Below are 26,029 nucleotides of genomic sequence, written 5' to 3'. Positions count from 1 at the left end.
TTATGGTTGGTCATCTATTTTAGTAGGCATCTCGCTAATAAAAAAGGGTTCAAGGTTCAACATCGGAGATAGAAAAACAGCAAGAATAGGCATTGATAATGTTCTTGATTCACATCCTCCAATACCAATTTCTGCTGTCAACGATGAAAATAACGAAACTATAAACACTCTCATGTCATATTCGGGACAAGTTAGATCTTGGGACATGGCAAAGTTTCAAACACAAATCAAACTAGAGGACATTGATGAAATCCAAAACATGTTTCTATCACAAGCAGATCAGCCGGATACACTCATATGGAACTACAGTACTTCGGGTGACTACACTGTTAAATCAGGCTACTGGCTGTTAACGCATGATCCCCTTTCCTGTGATATCCCACCAGATATACCTCATGGTTCCCCTGAACTTAAGAACAAAATCTGGAGACTACCAGTAATTCCAAAGCTTAAACACTTTCTTTGGCGAATTATTTCACGAAGTCTTCCAACTTTAACACGATTACGCTCTCGTGGTATGAATTTGGATATGTTTTGCTCTAGATGTCGTCAAGCAGAGGAAACGATCAACCGTGCATTATTCACATGCCCTTTTGCAACTATGGTTTGGCGCTTTTCAAGTAGTTCTCACATAAACATAGCAAATTTAGCAAATGATGCGGAATAGAATATTTCTAATCTCATTATTTCAATTCTCAACTCTGCAACTTCAAATGCTGAATCTATGCTACCAATTTGTTTATTATGGAGAATTTGGAAAGCAAGGAACAACAATGTCTTCAATAACTATAGGGAGAGTCCATCAAAAACTGTCTTATGGTCGAAATCAGATGCGAAACAATTCTATGATCTCACCCATTGTATAGATAGTCATAACCAGAGGAGGGATAGAAATCGAAATATTCATCGATGGAGACCACCATCTGTCGACTATGTGAAATGCAACTTTGATGCTGGATACAACAATCATAATCATGAAGCAACTAGGGGTTGGATTATTCGAAACAACATGGGATCGTCATTGGCTTGGGGTGCAACTCGTCTCTCACATACGTCTTCACCATTGGTAGCGGAAGCAAAAGCTATGCTCGTAGCTCTACAATAATCTTGGATCAGAGGATACACTTCGTTAATTTTAGAAGGAGACTGTGAAATTTTAATAAACATCGTCAATGGCAAAACGAGACACAGACAGCTCATTAACATCCTCCTTGATTTAAAGCTTTGGATATCAAAATTTTAATCTGTTAACTCTGTTTTTACAAAGAGAACTTGTAATAAGTCAGCTCATTTGTTAGCACAGCTTGGATGTAATTCTTCTCTTTTTTATGCTGAATCTGTAGTCAAACCTTTATGGTTTCATGAATAATTATGTATCGATCATCGTTAAATCAATAATATAATATTTTTGAGAAAAACTACCTTGAGAAAAAGTGATAGTAGAAATAAATTACTTTTGAAGCAATATTTTTTGTTGTCAAAGAATTTTGAAGCAATATTGGAAATAGAAAATGACTTTTCCGATTATTTTAGTTTTGCTGATTTTTTTTTAGTTTCATGATCAACCACAGATATTAAAACAATCTTTCTCTTTTAAGATCTTTTGAAGACGACGGCAACATCGTGAATCTAGACAAAAGTGGCAACATATTATTTTAATTTAAGTTAGATGAATTTGGTTACAGAGCACGTTTTCTATAATTTTTTTTAATGTAGTCCAAATTATGATGGTCCACAATCGTAAAGCGCCCAGAGGCCAGAGGTCGAGGTTTGTACATTTTTACTCGTTGGAGTATAATTAAGATTTGTCTAAACTCCTTGTAAGGGAAATTAGACCTTCGAGAATTGATATCGAAAACAATGTTAGAACTCAGTTTTTGACAAAGTGGTTTAGGTTGTTTAGAAATTTTAAAAATCTTGTAATTTTGATGTGTCAAAATGAGTAAAAATATCTTATATTGGAAATTAGGTGGAGCTCCGCGTATTGCACGATATTATCTTTTTCGTTTTACATTTATTTTTTATGTAATAAGTGGTTTTTGGTAATTTTTAATAGTTTTAAGAGAGAACTCTACTTTTTTTTTAATTACTGTTAGTGAAATTTTGTGTTTATATATAAATATTAGAATATGACCCGCATGATGTGCGGATTTTTAAAACTATTTTAATAAAATTAAATTTTTAAAATTTTAAAAAATATAGAAATTTTTTTGTAAGTGAAATATATTTTCCGGAAATAAATAGATAAATACATTTACTTAGAGAGAAGTTTTTAATTTAATACATTAATTTATATTTTAAAATTATTATTACAATTCTTATAATAGTCTAAAGCTAAATTATCGACCACCAAAATGTTTTTTAAACATAACTATTACGAATATTATTATTGTCAAAATTCAAGCAACAACTTATTCACAAAATATTTTAAATGCAATCAACCCGTCAAAATGTTTTACTCTATATTTTACCATTAATAATGTATTTTTACACCCTAAAATATTTTATTGTTAAAATACACATTTTATCACCACTTATAAAATGTATCTATGAATAAATTAAACTAAATTTTATCTCTTTACTTTCAATTTGACGTGGTTTCTTTTCACCACTAAACTTTGTAGTGCCAGTTTGTTTAACCACTAAAAGTGTTTGCTCGGAAAATATTTTGGATGAAAAACTGTGGAGAAAATAGCTACACGATTGCAATGAGTTTATGACCAACCCAACAAAATTTGAGAAATTAAAAGACAGTTAAAAACTAAAAATTTATAACCACGATGATATAGAAGTCTTAGATAACTATAGATATAAAATATAAAACTAAAATAAAAAATCTAAAAATACTACAACATAAGAAATTTAACATATTTATTTTAAAAGGAATAAACAAATATTGATCTGACATATCTTTAACTGAAAAAAAAATAAACTCAAAATAATATAGAAACATTTTTAAAAAATATATAATCACAAAATTATAATAAGAAAATCAAATTTAACTAAATAATATAACTAAAATCTAGAAATACTACAACATAATTAAATTAAAATATTAAAAAAAGAATAAACAAATATTGATATTACGTAGATTCGTCATCCAAAATTGTACAAGGCAAATAGACTAAAAGTTCTTACCATTTTCTAAGTTGCGAAGTTGTAATTTAGGAACCCTGGATTTTGGTAAACTATGTCAGGCAATAAAAACCAATGAAAATTTTAAAATATAATGATGTCTATTATTCATATATGTGAAAATAGTGAGATAAGTGGAAGTAGTCAAAGATATATGTGTAACATTATATAAATATTGTACTTACACATTGATTTAGTTTGTCTATCCATATATGAAGCGTAGTTAAATCTAGCCTTATATGAGGTTTATCTACAGTGTCTTTTCGATCATAGCAATCGGATCATCATTCATGATACTCCGTTTTTTTTTGCTAGCAAAGTTTTTTGATATCTCATTGTTTGTATTTGTCTCTTTGGTGTTCATGATTTTCTAGCGTACTTAAGGTTTTGATTTGATATGGGATACCACTAAATATACATCTTTATATAATAAGATATATGCTTAATTTCCTTATGTGATAGGTAAATTTTTCTTTTTTGCTTTTGGATTAGTTTTTTTTGTTTAGTAAATATTTGTTTACATATAATACATTAATTTATTTTCGTACTATTTTTTTCTAGTGATTAACTTAAACACATGTCAAAATCTAAGATCGTTAATTTGACACATGTTGCAATCATATTAAACATTAATCTGAACATGTGTCAATATCTTATCGATACAATTGACACGTGTCACGATTTCGTTATTGAGTAATTTTAATATCAAACTTTAAATAATAAAATATTTATTTGTTTCTTCTATATTTTATTTTATATTTAGGGATATTTGGAATATGTTTAAATTATCTTAATTAACTTTAGTTTAAAATATTAAAACCTTTAACTTTGTTTTATCTAACTCTTTTCCAAATCATTTCCAATTTTTTCGGACAGGTGGCAGAAGGACATGTATCACGTGTCAAGCTCTGCAAACAAGTTTTAGGGGAGAACTCTACATTATTTTATAAGATATGAAAACTTTGTCACTAGTGAAATTAGTGAAGAACTTACTACAATGTTTATTAGATTTGGAAAAAGGACACTGAAAAGTTTGTTATTTTTTACATAATTTTTGATAAACTAAAAGTTGTTGATTACGTCAAAAATACCTATATATAATTTTTAAGTACATTTTAGAGAGTACGTTTTTCTATAAATATTAGTATAAGGAATGACAGAGATTTTAATTGAAAAGAAGTTAGAAAGTTGATTAAAGGTAATTATAGAACAACCTTATAATTAATTCTCTACTACTCATATAACCAAATACAATTAAAAGATATTAACATTTATTATAAAATTAGAAATATCAATATAATGTTCGATAGTAAATGATATCGATATTTAAAAGATTTTTTCCAAATTTAAAATTATGATCCCCTTATCATCTTTGTTTAGTTTAATTCAATATAATTATTGATATATTTTAATTTCATACAAAATTTAAAATATTATGAATATTTCAAATTACATAAAGTTTAGTATATCATTGGACGGGCTTTGATGGACATTAATAGAAATTTAAAGTATTATTAACTATTAGAATATTAACCATATTGAATCGTGTTAATTTAACTAAAATTATGTGAAATAAGAATTGTCCCACAATACACCACATGTTAAATTCTAGTTACCTAATATTTTTCCAACTTTATCGTTGCAAAACAAGGAAAAATATTCTCTCACTCTTTATTTTACCTTATTTTACAAGGATAAAGATAAAATCTTTGTTTAGGTTTTAGGGAATCAATTATCAAAAACGGGTAAATGGAATTGAAACATTTGGAAGCAATTTTAATAAAACTTATAGGGAATGGATATTATCTTTATATCAATACACAATACATCATATTAAAAAAAAACAACACAAATCTAATATTTAGATTTTAAACGACTCAACAAGATAAATAAAAATTAAATAGTTATGTTCTTACAACAAATACTAAACTAATATCTCTCAATGTTAAGTCATTAAATCACTTCGGACATCTCATTGTCATTTCTCCTTTTCAAAATAAAATACAAAGATTAGTATGTAAAACTTGTAAATTGCAAAATCGATTTGGATTTTGTAAAAAAAAATATCAAAATCAATTATATATCGAGTACAAAAGCAGAAAAAAAAAAACTTTACAGAAATTCCATTACATACCCCTACGAAAACAGAAAACAAAAACAAAAAAAAAAAATCAAATCAAGAGCAAAGAGGTAAACTAACTGAACAAAAACATGCGGATCTTTAATGATCCGGTATTATCTTATTCGGATCATGTTTAGGATACAAGTGTATCCAAACATATTTTTCCTCTTATACCTGCGAGCAAAATTAGTAAATAATTAGAGAGATAAAATAAATAATTAGAGAGATAAAATAAGCTAATTTATCATAATAAATACTGTATTACGGAAAATTAGGAAACAACCATATTAATTAAAACCCTAAAAAATCTGATTACTCGAAAAATGCCGTTTACAGCAACTAACCAATCTTTGAATAAAAATATCAATCATTAATCATTATATTAAAATCCCAAATCAAGAATATTAAAAACCCTAAACTTAAACCTTTCCAAAACTAACAAAATCAGACTCTATCATCTCCATAATCTCCGAATCATCATCATTCGGAATATGCTTAACTCAAGAAAAATACATGTGAGTCGTTTATGTTCGTTTTTGAACAAATCTTTAAGTTTTTGTGTTTTTAGCATTCTAAAAGTGTTCTTTTACAGATCAGAATTACAAGCCAGTCATGGAAGCAATTAAAAAAAAACATACCAGATATGAATCTGTAAGTCTCTAAAAATATAGTATAGATGAGCTACTAATATTTGTTTATTTCATAAAAGTAGTTGTTCGTTTTCGAACTAATCCTTCAGTTTTTACGATTTTAGCATTCTAATAGTTTTCTTCTATTACAAACAGATCACAATTACAAGTTCCTCCAATCATGGAAGCAATTCACAAAACATACTTGATATCAATCATTGAGCCTCTAAAAATATAGTATAGATGCACTACTAACGTTTGTTGATTTCATATGTTGAATATCAACAAGTTATCTAATTTTTACTTCTAACAATTTTGCAGGTGAAAGACAATCATCTAGAGCAATTGAAAATTCTCTAAATCAGATTCTCCACTACAAGATCTTCAAACAATCAACAACTGGTAAGGATTTATTTACATCTTAATCTAAGAATCTAATTATTCTTTCAACATTTTTTTATGATTGTATAGGCCCTTGATACGTTTTCACTTCTCATAATTCTAACATGTTTTCACTTCTTTGTTTTGTTTTATTTTTAAAACTGAAATGTGTTAACTTCATGGTTCAAATAGATTAATATCGTTTACACACGTCTTCTATCCTTCATCAATAAATCAAGTTAAACATATAAAAACTAACTATGTATCTTTGTTTAGAAAACACTCACAATTAACCAAAATAGCAACCATTGGGCATTCAGACCACTATGCAATAAGGTGTTTGGAAACATTACAAACTCACCTTATAGTACGACTCTATTGCCGGTGAACTTCTGTGAGAAGGTAAAAAATTTATTCAATTATTTTGTTGAATCTAAATCAACGAGTCCCAAAAATATATAGCACAACTATTTATCACCTGATTTGGAGCTGAATCTGAGAGGGATAACGATAGAAGAAGCCCAACTGATCAATCGGCTTCAATATTGAAGCCAGCTGGTCTCGCAATGGCCGCGGGATAAAATCCGATGTGTTTGGCGGTGGCTAGGGTTTTGAGGTGAGAGTAATACAACACATGATCTAAATACAACACAATTTCAAGACTATGAACGTGAATAATCATCATCACCAAAGATTAGAGAGTATTACATGGGCAAAAAAATGCAGAATAGTCAAAATAAGCAACACTACAAGAACTTTTACAATCAATTAATCAGGATGAGATAATGATAATGAAGTAAGCGAAGCATGATGAGATAATAAATTAATCAAACTATCAAAGATTCGGCTAAGCAATCGAACTCCTACAATTCAATTCAAAGTGAGAGCAACGACGAAGATGAGAGGTGAAAGAAATCTGAAAAAAACTTACCCTCCCCAAATCGAAAACTCTCTCTTAAGATGAGGATGAAAGATGAAAGAAGCATAAACTGAGTATGCTTACCTTCACCAAATCTCCGAAAATTGAATTCCCCCTCGACAACCCTAGAATTTGGGGAAAATAATTGTAAAGGCCTCTACAATAGTGGAGTTAACATGTATGTCATTTTCCCTTTCTCAAATGGCATAACAATCTTTTTTGTATATTTAAAACGACAAGGCGTTATATTCGTTTTAGTAAAGCAAAATATACTAAATTTTTAATTAAAATTGAAATAATATAAAGCATTAGAATTTTTTTTAGACGGGTGGTTTACATTATTTTAAATATATTCCACTAATCAAAATTGTAACTACATAAACTAAAATATACCTTTAGAACGTATTATAAATAATTATTATGTCTAGCCATATTATTTTACTTTGAGCTAAGTTATCTATTTATTTTCACTATTTTATTTTTGAATTATAGTGACATATTTTTAAGTAATTGTGCTAATTTTTTGCTCTATGTTTTGAAGGAATGGGAGGACGAGAATAAGGATTACAGATGGGAACATGATAGAAGAAAAGATGACTAGACAAGAACATAAATTTCCAAAAAGAAAAATCTTAGAACATGTTGTAGTTAAAATAAATTAACGCTTACTATTTTTTATGTAACCTTTTTAAGAAAGGCATTAAAGTATGTTTAATAATATTAAAAAAATTTAAAAAAAAGAAACATAATGCAATATAGATGAACAATACATAAAATAATAAGAATAAAGATATAAAAATATACTAAGAACTATATTTGTGTTTGTCCCAAATGGTATTTTGGTAACTTTTGTATTCGTTCCATCCAATGTTTTAAACCCGGATCGGATCGGTCCAACCGCGATCTGATAGACATTCTGGTCCGGGTCACCTCTAAAAACCAGACAACTAAAAACCAACAAAAAGCCAAAAATCCGCTAAAAACCTGTAAACGTAAAAACCTATAAACCGGTGGATCGGACCAACGGATCGGTATCAAATTAAAATATTTTACTTTTATCACACTTTAAACTCAAACCAAATTAAAATTAAATGTTGTTGTTTATAAAAAAAAATCACTTAGTTATTTTATCTAATCATTTAAAAGTTTTATTTTAGTTGTATAGTACTTCATTATGTATGTTTTGTTCGTATATATATAGAAAGTAGATGTTATATTTATAAAATGTAAACAAACCAATAAACTAATTGACCCATGGTTCAACTGATCCGACCGGTTGACCCAGTGACCCGAAAGACTTTCGGTTCATCTTCCGGTCCAGTTTTTGAAACATTGGTTCCATCCCATTCCAATCGGGAATAATTTTTTGTCTTATAACGGAAATGTCATATATGCAGAATCTTCACTATCTATACAGCTATAATTCAAATGTGAATTACATCCACTCGGAAATATTTGTATCAAACACATGTTTTAATGATTTTTATATTTTTTTACATGCACTCTTATGTGTTTTTTTTAGCAAAAGTTATAAATGTTATATCAAGTCATTATTTTTACAACTATAATTCCGCACGTACGTGCGGGTCCATCACTAGTTTTACTTTATTTGTGGCATCATGTTTTAAAAGAAAAGCGCAAGATTTCAAAACGGAATCATGAGCTTTCAGAGGTGATTTTTTCCTGAAAAGTTTGTATTCTAACACACGTTTTTAAAAGAAATAACATTCTAACACACTTTTATCATAGTGTTTTACTTTCTTATCCTCTCTAACTATCTCTCCAAACACATTGCTATCTAGTTTCATTTTCTTTTTATTTTTTACTTCCTTTCTTTTATTTATTTATCTTTATTTATTACCCTCTAACTATCTCTTCATCTCCAAATAATTTTTTTATCTTTTTTATTTATTTATCTTACTCAATTTCTTTGATATATGTTTGAATAATCTCGAGTGGTGGATAAGGATGTGTTTCTAGCTCAGATTTAATAATATAGATTTCTTCGTCACATTCGTATCTTTTTTAACTTTGTATTTTTATATATTTATCATCCACAAAATCAAATCCAAATGTTTATATGTTTATGGTTATTTAGCTTTATGGTCAATATATATAATGTCATCCATGAAATGATGTCATACAAATCATGAACATATGAACAGGTTTAGGTGGACATTTCTAGTTAACACTTGCTTAGAGACTTTCGTGAATGAAATCTTTCTATTAAGCTCAAAAGATTGAGGTGCCAAATTCCAAGGGTTTCTAGCACAAAAACCAATGATTTAATCTCCAAATCTTTCTTTAACAATTAAGAACAACATCAATGAATTCTAAAATTTATAATAAATGTAATACAAGAAGTAAAAAATTTGGCTTAATTTAGGTCAAAGTTTACAGTTTTAGGGGCTAGTGACTACTTTGTCATCTATAATTTTGAGGTCAATTTCATGTTTTCTAGTAAAAGATCTTTAGATTATGGTTTAGGATTTAAGGTTTAAGATATACACTTTAGGATTTAGGGTTTAGTGTGTAGGGTTTAGGGTGTAGGGCTTAGGAATTGGAGTTTTAAGGTTAGGATATAATGAGTTTTATGCCTTGGTTTTTAGGGGCTATGATTAGGTAAAAAATGTTTGTTAATTAACCATGACTACTTCACCAAACCACAAATAGTTTTTAGTGGACGTGTATAACTCATCGTCCATGTGGACTTGATTTTATGGACATGAAGGATTAAAATTGTTTGATAGTTAACTATGACTACTTTATCCACAAGTTGTCTGATTAACTAAGTATTCATATATTTTTCTCTGATCATTCAAAAGTAAGTATTCATCTATGCATGTTAACCATCTACATAATAACGAAGATAAATAATTCAAATATAAATGGATAATGTATAACTAATATGTATCCATAGCACCTCATCCACATGGTGACATCAAATTTTCAGTATACAATAGATGGTTATGTGTTGATAAGTGGTATGGAAGGATATAGAAACCTAGTTTTTGATGGATATGAACGAGTTGATTTGTTATGTGTTGATGGTTGTATGAATAAACGTGGATTGGTTATCAATGCATGGTTGTATGAATGAACAGACTAGCTAGTAAATATTAATGACATGCCAGTCATATGAACAAGTGGATTCAACCGCTTGGATAGATTACCACATAGATTCAACTGCTTGGATAATTGACCACATGAATAAGTATTTCTAAGATGTTACATTATATGACACACAATAACAACATAGATTCAACCACTTGGATAATATCTCATGCAACATTATAATATAGACAACATGACTATAAGTATCCATCTATCTGGTTTGAGTATCTACATAGTATTGAACAAATATTCAATGATAAATGGATAATGTGTAGTATAATTATTTATTTTAAATATAGTAAAACTGATTTTAAACTGTAGAAAAAATATAATTATAATGCATTATATCAAAAAAAATTGACAATATATGTGTGAATAAATAAATAAAGTGATTACAAATATAGAAAAAGAGAAAAATAAAAGGAGTTAAGAAGAAAAAGGAAAGAGAGATGTAAAATGTTATATTAAAAAAAAAGGAAAGAGAATTGAATTGCTGAAAAGTGGGAAATAGAATGAAGAGATGAGAAATTAAGTATGTTATAGAGGACAAAATGGTCTAAAAAATAAGTGAACAGAATAATACTGGTAAAAAAATGTACTATGGTCAAGAAATGTGTCAAAATGAATAAAGTTTTACAGAAAGTGGGTTGATGTAAGATTCTGGAAGTGAGATTTCGAAAGCTCAATTCTGATTCCGGGTATTCGAAACCCAAGTTTTTAAACTTTAGTACACAATATAGTATATTCATCCGTAACCGCTAGTAATTACATGTATCTCTCTGTATTAAAAATTCCCGATACTCAGAATTTTCAGAACGGATCGGAATGAGTAATAGATCAAACCGTATATTCCTGAATGATCCAGCCCCAAGTTGGTTGGTCACCTACTATTATTAAACGACTGGAGAAAAATAAACACAAAATATGAGCACGCCGTATTTTTTTAATATTCCGTGTCATAATACATCCACTGTTTACACACCAACTTTAACCGTACATGTCGGTGTCGTACGCACCTTCCCTGGTCTCGTTCCACATGTTAAAATTAAAATACAACTTGTTATTTTATTTATTTATATATTTCCTTTGTATACAATAGAACTTGATATTTACAATTGTTTGACAAAAATGTCTAAATCTAATTAATTAAATAAAAAAACACGCAAAACCATAAAACCCTTTTTCCTTTTTCTATTTCTATAAAAACCGTCCATAAGGTGAGGTTCCACGACCCACACACACTTTAAATCTTTTTTTCATAATTCACACAATGGGTTTCCGAAGATCTTTCTCTTCTTCTCCCTCTCTAAAATGGCTTGGGTTTGTGACAGCGGTTTGGGTTCAAGCCATCTCCGGAAACAACTACACTTTCTCCAATTACTCCGGCGCTCTCAAGTCTCTCATGAACCTCAACCAACTCGAGCTCAATAACTTATCCGTTGCTAAAGATGTCGGCAAAGCTTTTGGAATCCTCGCTGGTCTCGCTTCTGATCGTCTTCCAACTTCTGTCATCCTTCTTATAGGTTGCTTCGAGGGTCTTCTTGGTTATGGTGTACAATGGCTTGTTGTTAGCCGCACCATCCAACCAATCTCTTATTGGCAGGTACTAACAACTACTTTTTGCTAGTTTGTTTTTTTGTCAACCGCACATTAATCAAAAGATTTTTAGATGATTGGTTACTCAATTGTGCCGGTGGGTGTCATTAGTACAACAATGTTACAAATCCAAATCTTAAAATTTTATTTTTTTACTTCTTGAATTGTTCAGATGTGTATATTCCTCTGTATGGGAGGGAACAGTACAACGTGGATGAACACGGCGGTTTTAGTGACTTGCATACGCAACTTCCGACGAAACCGTGGTCCGGTCTCGGGGATTTTGAAAGGATACGTCGGTTTAAGCACTGCTATATTCACAGATCTATGTACTGCTCTGTTCTCAAACGATCCGGCGTCGTTTTTGGTTTTACTAGCGGTCGTGCCTTTCGCCGTATGTCTCACGGCGGTTTTTTTCCTCCGTGAGATCCCACCGGCTTCTTCCGCTGAAGAGGAGAACGAAGAGACTCGTTACTTCGCGGTGTTCAACATTGTGGCGGTCGTTGTTGCTGTGTACCTTCAGTCTTACGACATCATAGGAATCAAAACCGGAGTGTTCTCTGTCGCTTTTGCTTCAATACTTCTCTTCCTATTAGCTTCTCCGATCGCTATACCTTTCCACTCTTTCATCAAGAGCTTGAACAACGGTGAACAAGGTGATGACTTAGAAGGACGGATTCAAGAACCGTTGCTCAGATCAGAGATCGCGGCCGCAGCGGCGGAGAAAGAAGTAATTGTTGTAGCTGCTGAAGAGGAAGGGGTGGAGAAGAAGAGACCGGTGTTGGGAGAAGACCATACTATAATGGAAGCAATAATGACAGTTGACTTTTGGGTGCTTTTCGTGTCCTTCTTGTGTGGTGTAGGAACTGGTTTAGCTGTGATGAACAATATGGGTCAGATTGGTCTTGCCCTTGGCTACACAAATGTTTCAATCTTTGTCTCCATGACTAGTATTTGGGGTTTCTTCGGTCGCATTCTCTCCGGTACTCTCTCCGAATACTTTCTCAAGTAAGTTCTCCTTTTCACTCTGTATGCATTTTTTTTAGCTATGCACATTTTGTTTTGCCATAGTTTACTGTTTTCTTAATTTATTAATCTGTGTCTTTCTGAATGATGCTACCATTGAAAATATCAATTCTCATTCTAACATTAATTACTAATATTCATTACATAGCTGTACCTGTAACGTGACGTGTTAATTTTTCATTCTCATATATGGACATGCAAAATTCAATGCGGTTTGATTTGTATATCTTTTTCCCCCATCAGCATTTTCTTCTTCCTTGAATGATTTTTCTCATATAAAGAAAAGGGATCTTTTAGAATTTTCTGGTTGATTCATTTAACTAAGTTTTGTTCTTTTACATAGACATGTCCAAATCCAATATTTTGATTTTTTTCCTTATTTCGGTTATAAATTTCTCTACTAATTTTTCTTTGGATTCTTTAGATATTTTTTTTTTGTTTTTTTAAAATTATTTTTTATTAAAAGGTTATGTATCAGTATCACATAGATCATATCAATAAGCATGTTGATTTTATACTTTACTAACCAAAAGAATGTAAATTTGTTCTCTTATAGGAAATCTGGAACACCAAGACCACTGTGGAACGCAGCCTCTCAAATCCTTATGGCCGTTGGATATATACTAATGGCTTTAGCCGTGCCAAACTCACTCTACATCGGTTCAATGGTGGTTGGAGTTTGTTACGGTGTTCGTCTAGCCATAACAGTACCAACAGCATCTGAACTCTTTGGTCTCAAATACTACGGTCTTATCTACAACATCTTAGTACTTAACTTGCCACTTGGCTCGTTCCTTTTCTCGGGTCTGCTCGCTGGCTTCCTCTACGACGCGGAGGCCACACCAACTCCAGGTGGAGGAAACACGTGCGTTGGAGCTCATTGTTACCGTCTCATCTTCATAGTCATGGCATTAGCTTCTGTTATTGGAGTCGGTTTGGATCTTGTGTTGGCTTATAGGACGAAGGAGATTTACGTTAAGATCCACGCTAGCAAAAAGTCCAAGAATAAATCTGGTGGTAGCCTTAGTTAAGAAATTGTAAATCTAGTTCTGTCGCACTTGATTGCTCGTCACGTTTCAGATGCTGATTCTTTTAGACATGATACAATATCGAATTCAAGATATTGTTGAATTAAGATTTCAAGTACCAGTGATCATTGTTGTAGCCTTGTAGGAGCACCGCCAATGTATTTTATTTGAAGATTTTGTTCAGAATTAATTATATATAAATGTTATTAGACATTTTGATGTTACCAAGTCCAGTACTTCTTTTCTATCCTTTTCTTGACGTATAATATTATGGACCAAAGTCGATCTAAATCATTCAGGACCTGACCCGACTCGAGTCTTTGCAGCCAGCAACCGATTAGCCATAATACAGTAATTAGAGACAAATGAATACGTTGTTTCTATACAATTAATTAATTTAGTCATGAATACAAAAAATAAAGCAGAAACTCACCAAGATTTCACCGTTCAATAAATCACTTGTTGCAATACTGAGCAGTCGATCATAATTAAAGTTCAAGAATTAAAGTTGAATATGACCATAGTCAAATCACATGGAAACTTGAATATGACCATAATTAAAGTTTAAGAATTTTGACGGTCACATATACATACACACATTGACCATGTTATTGGCACAACGCCACTCCCATATAAAAGAACCATCCATAACGTTTTATTTTCATAACTACCTTTCATATTTCAATCATTATAGCAGTGGAGAAAAAGAAGAAAAAAAATGTTTTGGAGAAATTTGTTTTCGAGAGTTGCAAAATGGTTGGATTCTGCGAAAAACATGGTTCATAACTTCATCTCCCCAATTGTTGAAAGGGTCCAAGAAACGTTGTCCTCTGCGGTTGCCAGGCTTCGTGGTTTCTTTGTTGCCATCATTACTAAGCTCCGCAACTTCTTTGTTATGACCGTTGCTAAAATTCGGAATTTCTTTGCTATGGTTATTGGTAAAATTCGTAATTTCTTTGCTACGGTTATTGCTAATGTTCGCAGTTTCTTCGATACTGTCAAAACATTGTATCGTCTTTTTCAGAAATTGCAAAAGCCACTCAGCCTAATAAACGACTTGTTGGATATTTTGGAGAGTGAGATGACGCCCTTTAGCAAATTGCTTCGTGTTCTCAATATCTTTAATCGATTTGAGGATTTGGGAACTATCTTTGGTGGAATGGTACAACACTGATGAAGCCTTCTTATTCTAGTAGTCGATCGTTTGTATTTTTTTTTTATTAATCATATGGATAATAAATTTGATTTTGCAGCAGCTATTATTGTTTTATATAAGAGAATATTGCATGATTTGCATCCACACCTGCTTTTTCCAAAACTATTCACCAGTCCATTACACCCACTTTCTACTATTCATATACTTTTCTTTAGTAAAATTACATTTTACCCCTCAAACAAAACTAACCTCTTCTATCTCTAACTAAACTAACCCCTCAAAAATTCTCTCTCTCTCTGCGCATCAACGGAAGATCTGCAGAAAGATAATAAAGAAGCCGATGACAAGAACCATTCTGACAAGGGTAGAGATCCAAAGTAAGAGAAATCTTCAGATGAGTTTTTTAGTTTGATTGTCATTTTACTGATTGTTTGTTGTCTTGTGAGTTTTTAAACTTAAATTTCAATCCCATCAGAAAAATTGAGTTTTGGGTTTACATGATTAATCGATTTTGATTCTTGGAATTTCCAGAATTATATGCTTATTTAAAAGATTAGATGTACTTAATTGTGATATTGATTTTTTTCTTGGTTCAAAATGTCAAAATAACGAAAGCAAAACATAATAAACAGAGCATTATAAAAACAGAGCATTGTAAATACACAATAATGAAAGCTAAAACAAAGACAAAACAAGTACGACCATTACATGCTTGGGAGAGTTATTAAACTTAAACGAATTGGTGCATATCACAGATGGTAAACTTAAAGCAATACACAATAACAGCAAAACAGCAAAACAAAAGTTGTATTCAATTTTCTTGATTTAGTTATTTATTTCTCCCACAATAACAATACTATACCTACAGAATATGAATAAACAAAACACCAATAGTATCCATGCTACCATGTACACATGGTTATCATTTGTAGCAATCAAACTAAACTAAATGATATCCCACAATAACAATAATATACCTACAGAATACGAATGAACAAAACACCAATGGTATCCATGCTACCAAGTACACATGGTTATCATTTGTAGCGATCAAACTAAACTAAATGATATCATAGCAGAAGAAAGCATGTGCTCATGTCCAACAAACATATGTTGACAAATTAGGATTAATGAACATGTGGTCAAAGTTAAGTGGATGGGCTTGGATGGAAATCATGAATCTTAATGTATGAATATACTTTGTTATTGACGCACATTCCAAACTAGTGGTGGAAAAGAGACTAACCTTGGAAAAATTTACTTTGTTTTGAATGAATCCATGGAGACTTATCCATAATTTATTTATCCACTAAACTTTGTTTATTTTTTTTTCAAGTTAAGATCCGTAACGAATCATCATAAGCTCTTTTTTTATGTTCTTTGAGTTTTGGGTAACACATGAACCTTGCAAAGAGATCATAACATAACTGATCAGAGTGGTTTGGGTTTTGATGCTCAAATTAACTCCGACAAAAATCAGAGCAGAGAAAGTTGTCGGAGTCGGAGTGGAGGAGGCTGCCGGAGCGGAGGCGAATAGTTGTTGGGTCTCCATGGATTACAGAACTAGCTTAAGATTTGTAGATAAATTGTCCAAATGTAAAGAATTTTGCTAAGATCTGAAAAAGCTACACAATCTATTTACAAAAGAAAAAAAAAACACTTGAGTTCGAGAGAGAAGAGAGAGAAAAAAAAATTGCCCGAAAGGAAGTTTCTTCCACAGTTACTTACAGCCCTCAGATCTAAAAGCTAGTTACGATCTAACGGTCAAACACAACTGCCATATAACCATTTCTACTTGTTAGTTGCACAGTTATCCACAATAGTTCCAGGGCAGTTTTGCCAATAAATAAAGACACCTAAGCTAATAAGTTGGAAAAGTATAGTAAGAGTAGAAAGTATGTGTAAGTAAAAGAAGATGGAGCAAAAGTAGGTCTAAGTGCTAATCTCTCTTTATATAATGGATAAATAGGATCAGACCCGCGCTATAACGCGGGGGAATGTTTATAAATATAATATAATTTGTAATAAAAGTAGGAATATACAAACATATTATAAAGAATTACATTTGTAAAAAAATATAAATTCAGAGTATATTTTTGACGAACCAACCAGTAAGAGATTGCATTTGTAAAAAGTATACTTTCACAGTGTATATTTAGACAGACCAATCCCTAAAAGATGGCATTCGTAATAATATGCATTTGTAAAAACACACTCACTATATATTTTGACGGACCAACCCGTAAAGATTGCATTTGTTTAAATATAAATTATAACCCGCTGTACCATATGATTGTGAGTTTCGAAAACCAACCTGTGTTAACTTAAAAATTCTTGATAGTCTTATATATATATATATATATATATATATATATATATATATTATATTTGATTAACTTTTAAAAAAAAAATGTTATTGAGAAGTAAATTTTAGAATATTACACATATTGTAAATCCTTATAATATAGGATTATAATACAATAGAGGTTTAAATCCAAAAACCATATCAACTAATATTTTCAGATCATTTTTGTATTAATATAGTGTTATTACATATACATGGTCATTGTTTGTAGTTTAAGTAGTTATACATAATATAGTTTAAGAATAAAAAATTTGAGTTTAATATTTGAAATAGTTTAGTTTCGGAATAAACATTGTATGTAAAATAATCAAAATTGTTTTATTGATATAACTTCTCACATTTTAACTATAGTTAAAAATGTGGTTTCTTTCTAGTTTGGAATAGTTTTACAATATGCATCTAAAAATTTAGATTGAAGCTTCGGTTTAAAATTATTCATACTAAATCCCTCGGATTATATTGCATTTTTGTACTTTCAAATGCAAGTTATGAAATATTAATCTTTACCTTAATTTGAGTTGTTATACGTCTAAAATATCAAAGGAATTTAGTTATCAAAAATTGAATTAGTTGAGTATTCAATATAGTTTATATCTATATCCAAATAAAAGATTGGTAATGTTAATGGTACAATAGGATTGCTAATGTAAAATTGATTTTATTCTATCTTAGTTAAGTTTTAACCTTGTTTAGTGGTGTCAAAACGGGCATGCCCGCGACCAAACAGTCTGACCACGACGGTCTTGGTTGTCGTCGGATCCGCTGCGGACAGGCCCGCCACGGGCGGCGGGTTAAGTACTACTGCCCATACCCGCCCCGCTTACCTTAGCGGTCTAACGGGCATGCCCGCGGGCGTAATGGGCATTGATCTTGGAGGCTACAAGCATGTAAAGCATCGTCTCTCATCAATTGCTCTTTTCGTTCTTTAACTGTTATACCACTATAGAGAGTCTAAGAGCATGACAAAACTGATTCAATACAAAAATACTAAGAGTCTAAGAGAATAATTAACTTGGTATAAAAATGGTCTTTCGTGAATACAAAGCAGACCAGCTCATACGAGCAAATGTGTACGACCATACGTGGGTTGATTTTAAAGATTCTAAGTGACAAATTAATTTTAATACATTCATTGTATCACATGTTCAGATTAGTTTCACGTGTCTCTGTAGAAGATGACGTGAAAATGGACTTAGTCTCATAAGATTTAAAAAGAGTAGTAAGCTTACCACGCAAATGTTTAATCCTTGTTTGAGCAGAACTCTTGTCGTTCGTTTCAAAACAAAAAGTTACCAGTGTTAGCTTTAATCTTGGATCAAGCACTGTAGTCATTGCAAATACATCACTAACCTCTTCCCAATACTTATCAAACCTTTCCTCATTAGAACAATCATATTCCTGATGACTTCATCTTGATTATGTGAATTCGATATCAACCAATTGTTGATCTTCCAAACTTGCATGAAATACAAGTTTGAAGTTGGATATGTAGAACCAGAGATCAGATTAGTGATTTGATCGAAAGGCTCCAAAAATTCACAAATCTGCTTCAATTGGTGCCATTCAACTTCTGTAGGGTGAAAGTTGTAGTTTCTCCCATCAATGACTTTGAGATTACCAAAGGCAGCTCGATACTTGAGAGCCCTATCAAGCATCTTGTATGTTGAGTTCCATCTAGTTCTCACATCCAGTATCAAACCCGCTTTCATCTTTATACCAACAACTACCACACATTTTGCAAACAATATCTCACGTTTTTCAGAAGCTTGAACATATTTGATACTCTCTCTGATCTTCTCCAATGCATCATCTATTTCTTTCAGGCCAATCTGAACAATGATATTGAGAATATGTGATGCACATCTGACATGAAAATACTCTCCTCCCCATAACAAATCACTCCGCAACATGAGCTGAGATTTCAGAATCTCTTGTGTTGTGTCATTGTTTTTAGCATTGTCTAACGTGATGGAAAACACTTTTTTCTCAATTCCCCAATCCTTCCACTTCTCTAGAATCTCCATTGCTATGTGCATACCTAAATGTGGAGGCGGAAAAGCATAGAACGCAATAATCTTGCTATTTAATTTCCAGTTCCTGTCAACATAGTGTGCTGTTAGACACATGTAGCCCTCATGAGTGATTGCAGTCCACAAATCAGAAGTGAAGCTAATCCTCCCTGGAAGGTTAGCTAATTCTCTCTTTAAATTCTCTGTCTCAGTCTCATAGAACTTGTAAACGTCAGCTGCAGCTGTGTTCCTGCTTATAAACTTCACATCTGCGTTCAAATACTTCCAGACTGATCTAACTCTCTTATATTCAACATAGGCAAATGGGAGATCATGCTGAATGATACACTTAGCTACCATTTCACGAAAAACCATATGATCTATCTTCCTTGCTTGTAATCTTGCCTCAGAGTTGAGCATCACTTTACTAATATCAACCTTACTAAGCCGAACCTTACAAGTTCCCATATGACGACTGTAAGATTTTGTACCGTTCTTGTGTGAATTGTAGGCATAATCCCTCTTGCAGTGATTGCATTCGGCTCTGTCTTGAAGTTTTCCATTAATAGTCTTCTTAACCACTGTAAAATGCTCCCAACAATCTGCATACTGCTTTCTCTTTGTCGATTCTGTTGATGTTGCTTTCTCTTTTCCTTTATCTCCTTCCACATTATCATGGAGACCATCATCACCATCAAACTTATTGTGCTTTCTCTTATTCGGTTCTGTTGATGTTGTACCTTTGTCCTTTTCGACATCATCATCATCAATATGAATTGTTGCTCTTTTACGAGATGTAGATGGCTCTGCTCCATCAAACAAACGTTGTTCTTCTTCAGCATTTGCAACATCAATTACTCTTTGAGACTCCAAGTCTATTGATCTCAGATCATAAGAATCATTTGAATCCTTTACAAACAAAAAAACATTGAGATATAAGATCACAAGAGTTTAAAGGATTGAGGTTTTGACAATAAACAAAAAGGAACAATTTATAACTTACCATCACGATTCACAATTCAGAGCTTTGTTAGATCTCTAACACTTTGAGGACTGGAGTCGTGGTCTCGTCAAGTCGTGGTCTCGTGAAGTCGTGTGTCTCGTCTCGTGAAGTCCTATGTCTTAGGGTTTTCACTTTTCAGCTTTTATAGAAAGTACAAACTCTAAACGACTAAATCTTCTAATATCTAGTTAGTATATACTAATTACTAAATATCTTTTAAAATTATCTTTCAAAGCTTCTAGCTGTGTCACAAGGTTTGGTTTAAACTTTTAAACAAGTTGGACAGATGGTTACTTGTACGCTGTAGGCTGCAACCAAACCCAAGGTGCGTAAAAACAGTACTAGCAGAGCACTTAAGTAACCTAGAGCTTATACCAAACCTAGTATTTTCAATGCTTTCCTTGTTCAGTTCAAGGTGCGTAAAAACAGTACTAGACCAAAAAATATATGGATTGAGCCAGTGATAACACAAAACCACATGTGCAGAGAACTTAAGCTAAAGACAATGCCAAGATCTAACTCAAGATTTTCCTCATTCAGTTCAAGACCACATATATGGATTGAGCAAGTGATAACAGGAAACCTTAAGCAAGAGGTTACTGCCAAAATCTAACCTTTTCAATGTTTTCCTCATTCATTTCAAGCCCAGTCTCTTCATCTGGAACTGCTTCCACAACAACTATTTCAGGGATCTTTTCCATTAGGCGACGCTCAATACCCATCTTCATTGTCATAGTAGAACTTGGGCATGATCCACACTCTCCTTGCAGCTTCACTCGCACAATATTTCCATCAATCTCATGTAACGCCACATTACCACTATCAGACATAAGGTATGGTATGATTTCGTCCAGAACGCTCTCTACATTTTCCTCAGTTAAAGGTACTTCCAAGATTGGGCCTGGGTTGCTACTGCCTGTACAACTGCAAAATCCAGAAAATCAACCATAAACTTAAATACATATTTCTCCTGGAGAAGATACACACACAAGTAGCAACGAATACATTTCAAATCTATGGAAAATGGATAACAAACTTAAGAACAAAGACCTTTTTCTATAAACTTTGGAGAAACGTTGTAACCTTATAATGTCTGACAGCGAGATGGGACGAGAAAAGCATTTCTTCACAAACTATAGTTCAACTGTACCCCTAAAGCAACCCAGAATTAAAACAGTTCAACAAATTAATTAATTTTAATAATAAATAGTTTTACCATAAATACAATATGGTTTCAGAAAACTTAAATTTTGATAATTATGTCATATCTATTACAAATTATTATAAGATTTTAATACTATATATTAGATAATATATATATATATATATATCTGGAAAATATATAAGATATATAATTTGATGTTTTGTTTATTTTGAAAAGCTCATAAACAACTTGAAAATCCTCAGGATTCACCAAAAAATACATATATTTAGATATCCTAATTTTCAAATCTTGTCACGCTACCCGAAATTCTCATCTGGTATTCGATCAAAAATAGTTTAAAAATTTATTTTATTTTATGAATTACCGTTCACGTCTCATACCCGTTAGTTGAAATAAATAGCTCTACGAAATTTTTTGAATATATATTACTATCTCGTCCTTCTTGTATTTCCTAAAACTTTTGAAGTTATTATAATTCATATGGATCAAATGCATTTAATCTACTATGGCAATGTGTGTTATCAAATGGATTATATAGGTTGGTATTTCTTTGGCTTCATCGATTTCTAAATATTACGACAATTTTTTAAAAAAAATTCTCGTGGTTATTTACATTTTTTTTTGGCAATTTTTGGTTTATCTTGTTTTTTCCATCCTATTATGTTTCCGTTGTACTTTTAACTTGAGACATTCATAAAGTAAAACAAATTATTTCCAAGTTTTTGTCTTGTTCCCATTCTCGATTTTTTTATCTTTAATTACTATGTCCGAACCTTGACAAAAGATGATAAGTATGCATTTTTGCTCTATATATAAAATAGATGAAGTGAAATTGATGAAAACAAATCACATGAGAAGTAAATTCTTTCTAAATTCTTCACGATTTAAAAACATTTAACGATAGTTTTCTGAAGATGTTTGGAACCATTTTTTGAACACAATATCTTTATCTTGTAGTGTGAAGAGCATATATACACTTGTAACTTTTACTTAGAAGGTTATGACCACTTTTGGAGAGTTGATTTATTTAGATTGGTTATGGTAATTATTAATAGCACCCGATTTTGATGTGATATGTATATGTTAGATATTAATTGCATCCGATTTGGAAGGATTATATTATTTTATTTTGGTTTGGGTAATACCATTAATTTCAATCTGTTTGGGTCCTATAATATCAATATGTTTGGCTCCTTATTTATACTTATCTCTATTCAGTTTTGAGTGGTATTTCATTGTAATAATCTCTTAATCTATGTTTACTTATTAAAAATGCTTCCCTTTTAATAGTATAGATTAAGATTATATAAATCTGATGACCGGTTCAACATGATGATTGATGATTACGCTAAACCGGGTCAATTACAACTTACAATACATTACAAGTAAAAAAATTAAAAAACAAAAAAACTTAACCAAGATTACGCTAAACCGGGATCGACAATTCAAAACCCGATAAGCAATCCGGTTCAGTTTCAAATCTTTGCTGCTCAGTAGTGGAGTCGCCGCCGTGCTCTTTTGTCGAATTGGTGTGGTCTCTCCTCCACGCATCGACGTCGCGCCACCGTCTAATCGCTTCAGCGTCCGCCAGCTAGTTTCTCTCGCCGGCCTCGTTTACTCGGAACAAGGTAAAGTCTTTGTTCCGTTTTAGGAACTGAAACTAATATAAGTTTTGCAATTGGTTTAGAATTGGAATTGAAAAACTCAGGAGAACTAGAAATAGTTAGAGCAATCTATAGCAGAATAAATAGAGATTCCAAATTTGTATATATCTTTACACTTTCAAGAAAAGTTCAATTTTTTTTTGATTATGGGCGATCTTGTGCAGCTTTGATAAAAGCTACAAGCTGATGTCTCAAGTTTGAATCTTTGTAAAAAAGATTGATTTTGGAATTGTATCAGTTGGTTTGTTTTAGCTGATTTAAATTTTGTGGCTTTTTTCTTGTCAGGGTCAGGGGTTTCATCTTCCAGTTTCTGCCAATGCAAAGCTTGTAGCTTTTGAGATATATAGTATATACATGGCTGCCTCTGATCAACACCGCTCTCGCCACCAGGACGAAAGCCCTTCAAAACCCAACAAGAAGAAGAAGGTAAGCCGAAACCCAGAAGCAAATCTCCTCTTCAGTCTCAATTCATGCTCCAAGTCCAAGGACCTCTCAGCTGCCTTAGCTCTTTATGATGCAGCAGTCACTTCTAGTGAAGTACGCCTCAACCAGCAACATTTTCAGACCCTTCTTTATCTATGCTCAGCTTGCATTAGTGACACATCTCTTCAGAAACTTGCTGTTGATCGTGGTTACAAGATTTTTGATTGTATGGTTAGTTCCGGGATAAGTCCTAATGAGGCATCCATCACTTCAGTAGCTCGTCTGGCTGCTGCTAAGGGTGATGGTGATTATGCTTTCAATGTTGTCAAGGACTTTGTTTCTGTTGGCGGTGTATCCATTCCCCGTCTGAGGACCTATGCGCCTGCTTTGCTATGTTACTGTGAGAGATTGGAGGCTGAAAAGGGTTATGAGGTGGAAGAGCACATGGATGCTGCAGGTATTGCATTGGAGGAGGCTGAGATCTCGGCTCTGTTGAAGGTAAGTGCTGCCACGGGACGAGGAAACAAGGTTTATAGGTATTTACATAAATTAAGGGAATATGTTGGCTGCATTTGTGAAGAAACTTCGAAAATTATCGAGGAATGGTTCTGTGGAGAGAAAGCTGGTGAGGTTAGTGATAATGGAATTTGTTCTGGTGTTGGGATGCTTAGAGAAGCTGTTTTGATGAATGGAGGTGGCTGGCACGGCCATGAGTGGGTTGGCGAGGGTAAATGGATTGTAAAGAAAGGTAATGTTAGCTCAACCGGAAGATGTTTGACTTGCAGTGAGCAGTTGGCTTGTGTAGATACCAGTGAGGTAGAAACACAGAAGTTTGTGGATTCTTTGGTGGCTTTGGCTATGGAGAGGAAAGCAAAGTTGGATTCATGCGAGGCAACGGTAGTGTTCAGCGAGTTTCAGGTTAGAGAAAGAATTGTTTTTCAAAGTCGATTCTCTTAGGTTGAAAATTACAAAGAACATTTATGTTAAGTATTCAAATTTTAATTTTGGTTGATGTTGCTTATCTATATATGCTAGGGCTGGCTTGAGAAGCATGGAGATTTTGAAGCTATAGTAGATGGTGCAAATATTGGGCTCTACCAACAAAATTTTGCAGATGGCGGTTTCAGTCTTCCACAGGTTCTCATCTATTTTTACATATTTTTCTTTTGTGAAACCATTCCTGCAATACTGACAACGTTCATAGTGCAGCTTGAATCTGTGGTGAATGAACTTTACCATGAAAGTGGTAATAGCAAATGGCCCCTAATTCTACTGCACAAGAGACGGGTCAGGGCGCTTTTAGAAAACCCAACCCACCGAGATCTGGTTGAAGAATGGATTAGTAAAGGTGTCTTATATGCAACTCCACCAGGTTCCAATGATGATTGGTATGGAATTTAGCTTCTCTTACATTACATACCATCAGGTTAAAAAAAAACAAAACAATGTTTGGTTACCACACTTATCTTTTGCTTTTTTTTTTTTACCTTTCCAGGTATTGGCTGTATGCTGCTGCTAAGCTAAAGTGCTTGCTTGTTACTAATGATGAGATGAGAGACCACATTTTTGAACTGTTAGGGAGCAGTTTTTTCCAAAAGTGGAAAGAAAGGCATCAGGTAGAGTTGTAAACTTATAACATGTAACTCTTTTTATAGTAAAAGTGTAATTTTGAGAAATCTTACTATTAATTAGTTTTTTGGTTTTATGGTTTTGGTACAGGTCCGGTATACTTTTGTGAAAGGTAATCTGAATCTTGAAATGCCGTCGCCTTTTTCGGTTGTCATGCAGGTTTGTTTACCATCTCAGTCCCTTTTTTTTTCCTTGGTTTTACGAAATGGATAGTTTCTAACTTGTTTCCTCGACAAAATCAGGAATCAGAGAAAGGGTCATGGCATGTCCCGGTTTCATGCGAAAACAATGAAGAGTCTTCAAGAACTTGGATGTGTATCAGCAGACAGAGTGTTTTATAGATTCACCTAAGATTAATGGAAAGCTTGCAACTTCTTGAATTGGGGAGATTCTTAGTAGCTGCAACATCTTATTGAGTTAATCTGTTGCAGCCTAATGAATAATGAGCAACGAGATTTTGGAATCCGACAATGGAGCGAACCATTTTTGCTGTTGTTGTGACTTTTATGTTTAGTCCTTTAAAGATTAACACAAAAACATCATTGGTTCTATGATAAAAGTTTCCTGAACTTTGCTAATTAGAAAGAGCAAAAACAAAATTGGTTAAATCAATGTGCACGAGATCGGTTCGGAATGAACCGGACCGGACCGGACCGGGTTGGTTG

The 26,029-nt window shown here is 32.5% G+C and overlaps 2 protein-coding genes and 1 long non-coding RNA gene across 3 annotated transcripts; 2 read left to right on the top strand and 1 right to left on the bottom strand.

Annotated features, from left to right (window-relative positions):
* LOC104766964 lies at positions 5,146–7,373 on the bottom strand. Its single transcript, XR_764158.1, has 4 exons — positions 7,199–7,373; positions 6,746–6,906; positions 6,629–6,659; positions 5,146–5,431 (listed from the first exon to the last, which is right to left on the bottom strand). It is a non-coding gene; the product is annotated as an uncharacterized LOC104766964 (long non-coding RNA).
* On the top strand, positions 11,521–14,163 carry LOC104766963 (protein NUCLEAR FUSION DEFECTIVE 4-like). Its single transcript, XM_010490935.2, has 3 exons — positions 11,521–11,903; positions 12,069–12,904; positions 13,479–14,163. The coding sequence occupies exons 1-3, from the start codon at positions 11,571–11,573 to the stop codon at positions 13,951–13,953; spliced, it is 1,644 nt and encodes a 547-aa protein (XP_010489237.1). The 5' UTR covers positions 11,521–11,570; the 3' UTR covers positions 13,954–14,163.
* On the top strand, positions 23,129–25,942 carry LOC104766962 (proteinaceous RNase P 2-like). The gene is made up of 7 exons (XM_010490934.2): positions 23,129–23,276; positions 23,598–24,653; positions 24,771–24,872; positions 24,945–25,123; positions 25,231–25,351; positions 25,455–25,523; positions 25,607–25,942. Exons 2-7 carry the CDS (start codon positions 23,667–23,669, stop codon positions 25,703–25,705), a joined length of 1,557 nt encoding a protein of 518 aa, XP_010489236.1. The 5' UTR covers positions 23,129–23,276; positions 23,598–23,666; the 3' UTR covers positions 25,706–25,942.

Source organism: Camelina sativa, chromosome 19 (assembly GCF_000633955.1).
Source record: "Camelina sativa cultivar DH55 chromosome 19, Cs, whole genome shotgun sequence".
Taxonomy (NCBI): domain Eukaryota; kingdom Viridiplantae; phylum Streptophyta; class Magnoliopsida; order Brassicales; family Brassicaceae; genus Camelina; species Camelina sativa.
This window is presented reverse-complemented; position numbering and strand designations above follow the sequence as displayed.

Excerpts from the sequence above, each read along its gene's own strand:
- LOC104766963 (XM_010490935.2), top strand. The coding sequence starts at position 11,571 with ATGGGTTTCCGAAGATCTTTCTCTTCTTCTCCCTCTCTAAAATGGCTT. Across the intron at positions 11,904-12,068 it reads AACCAATCTCTTATTGGCAG|ATGTGTATATTCCTCTGTAT; the intron begins GTACTAACAACT and ends TGAATTGTTCAG. Across the intron at positions 12,905-13,478 it reads CTCTCCGAATACTTTCTCAA|GAAATCTGGAACACCAAGAC; the intron begins GTAAGTTCTCCT and ends GTTCTCTTATAG.
- LOC104766962 (XM_010490934.2), top strand. The coding sequence starts at position 23,667 with ATGGCTGCCTCTGATCAACACCGCTCTCGCCACCAGGACGAAAGCCCT. Across the intron at positions 24,873-24,944 it reads GCGGTTTCAGTCTTCCACAG|CTTGAATCTGTGGTGAATGA; the intron begins GTTCTCATCTAT and ends TTCATAGTGCAG. Across the intron at positions 25,352-25,454 it reads AGTGGAAAGAAAGGCATCAG|GTCCGGTATACTTTTGTGAA; the intron begins GTAGAGTTGTAA and ends GTTTTGGTACAG.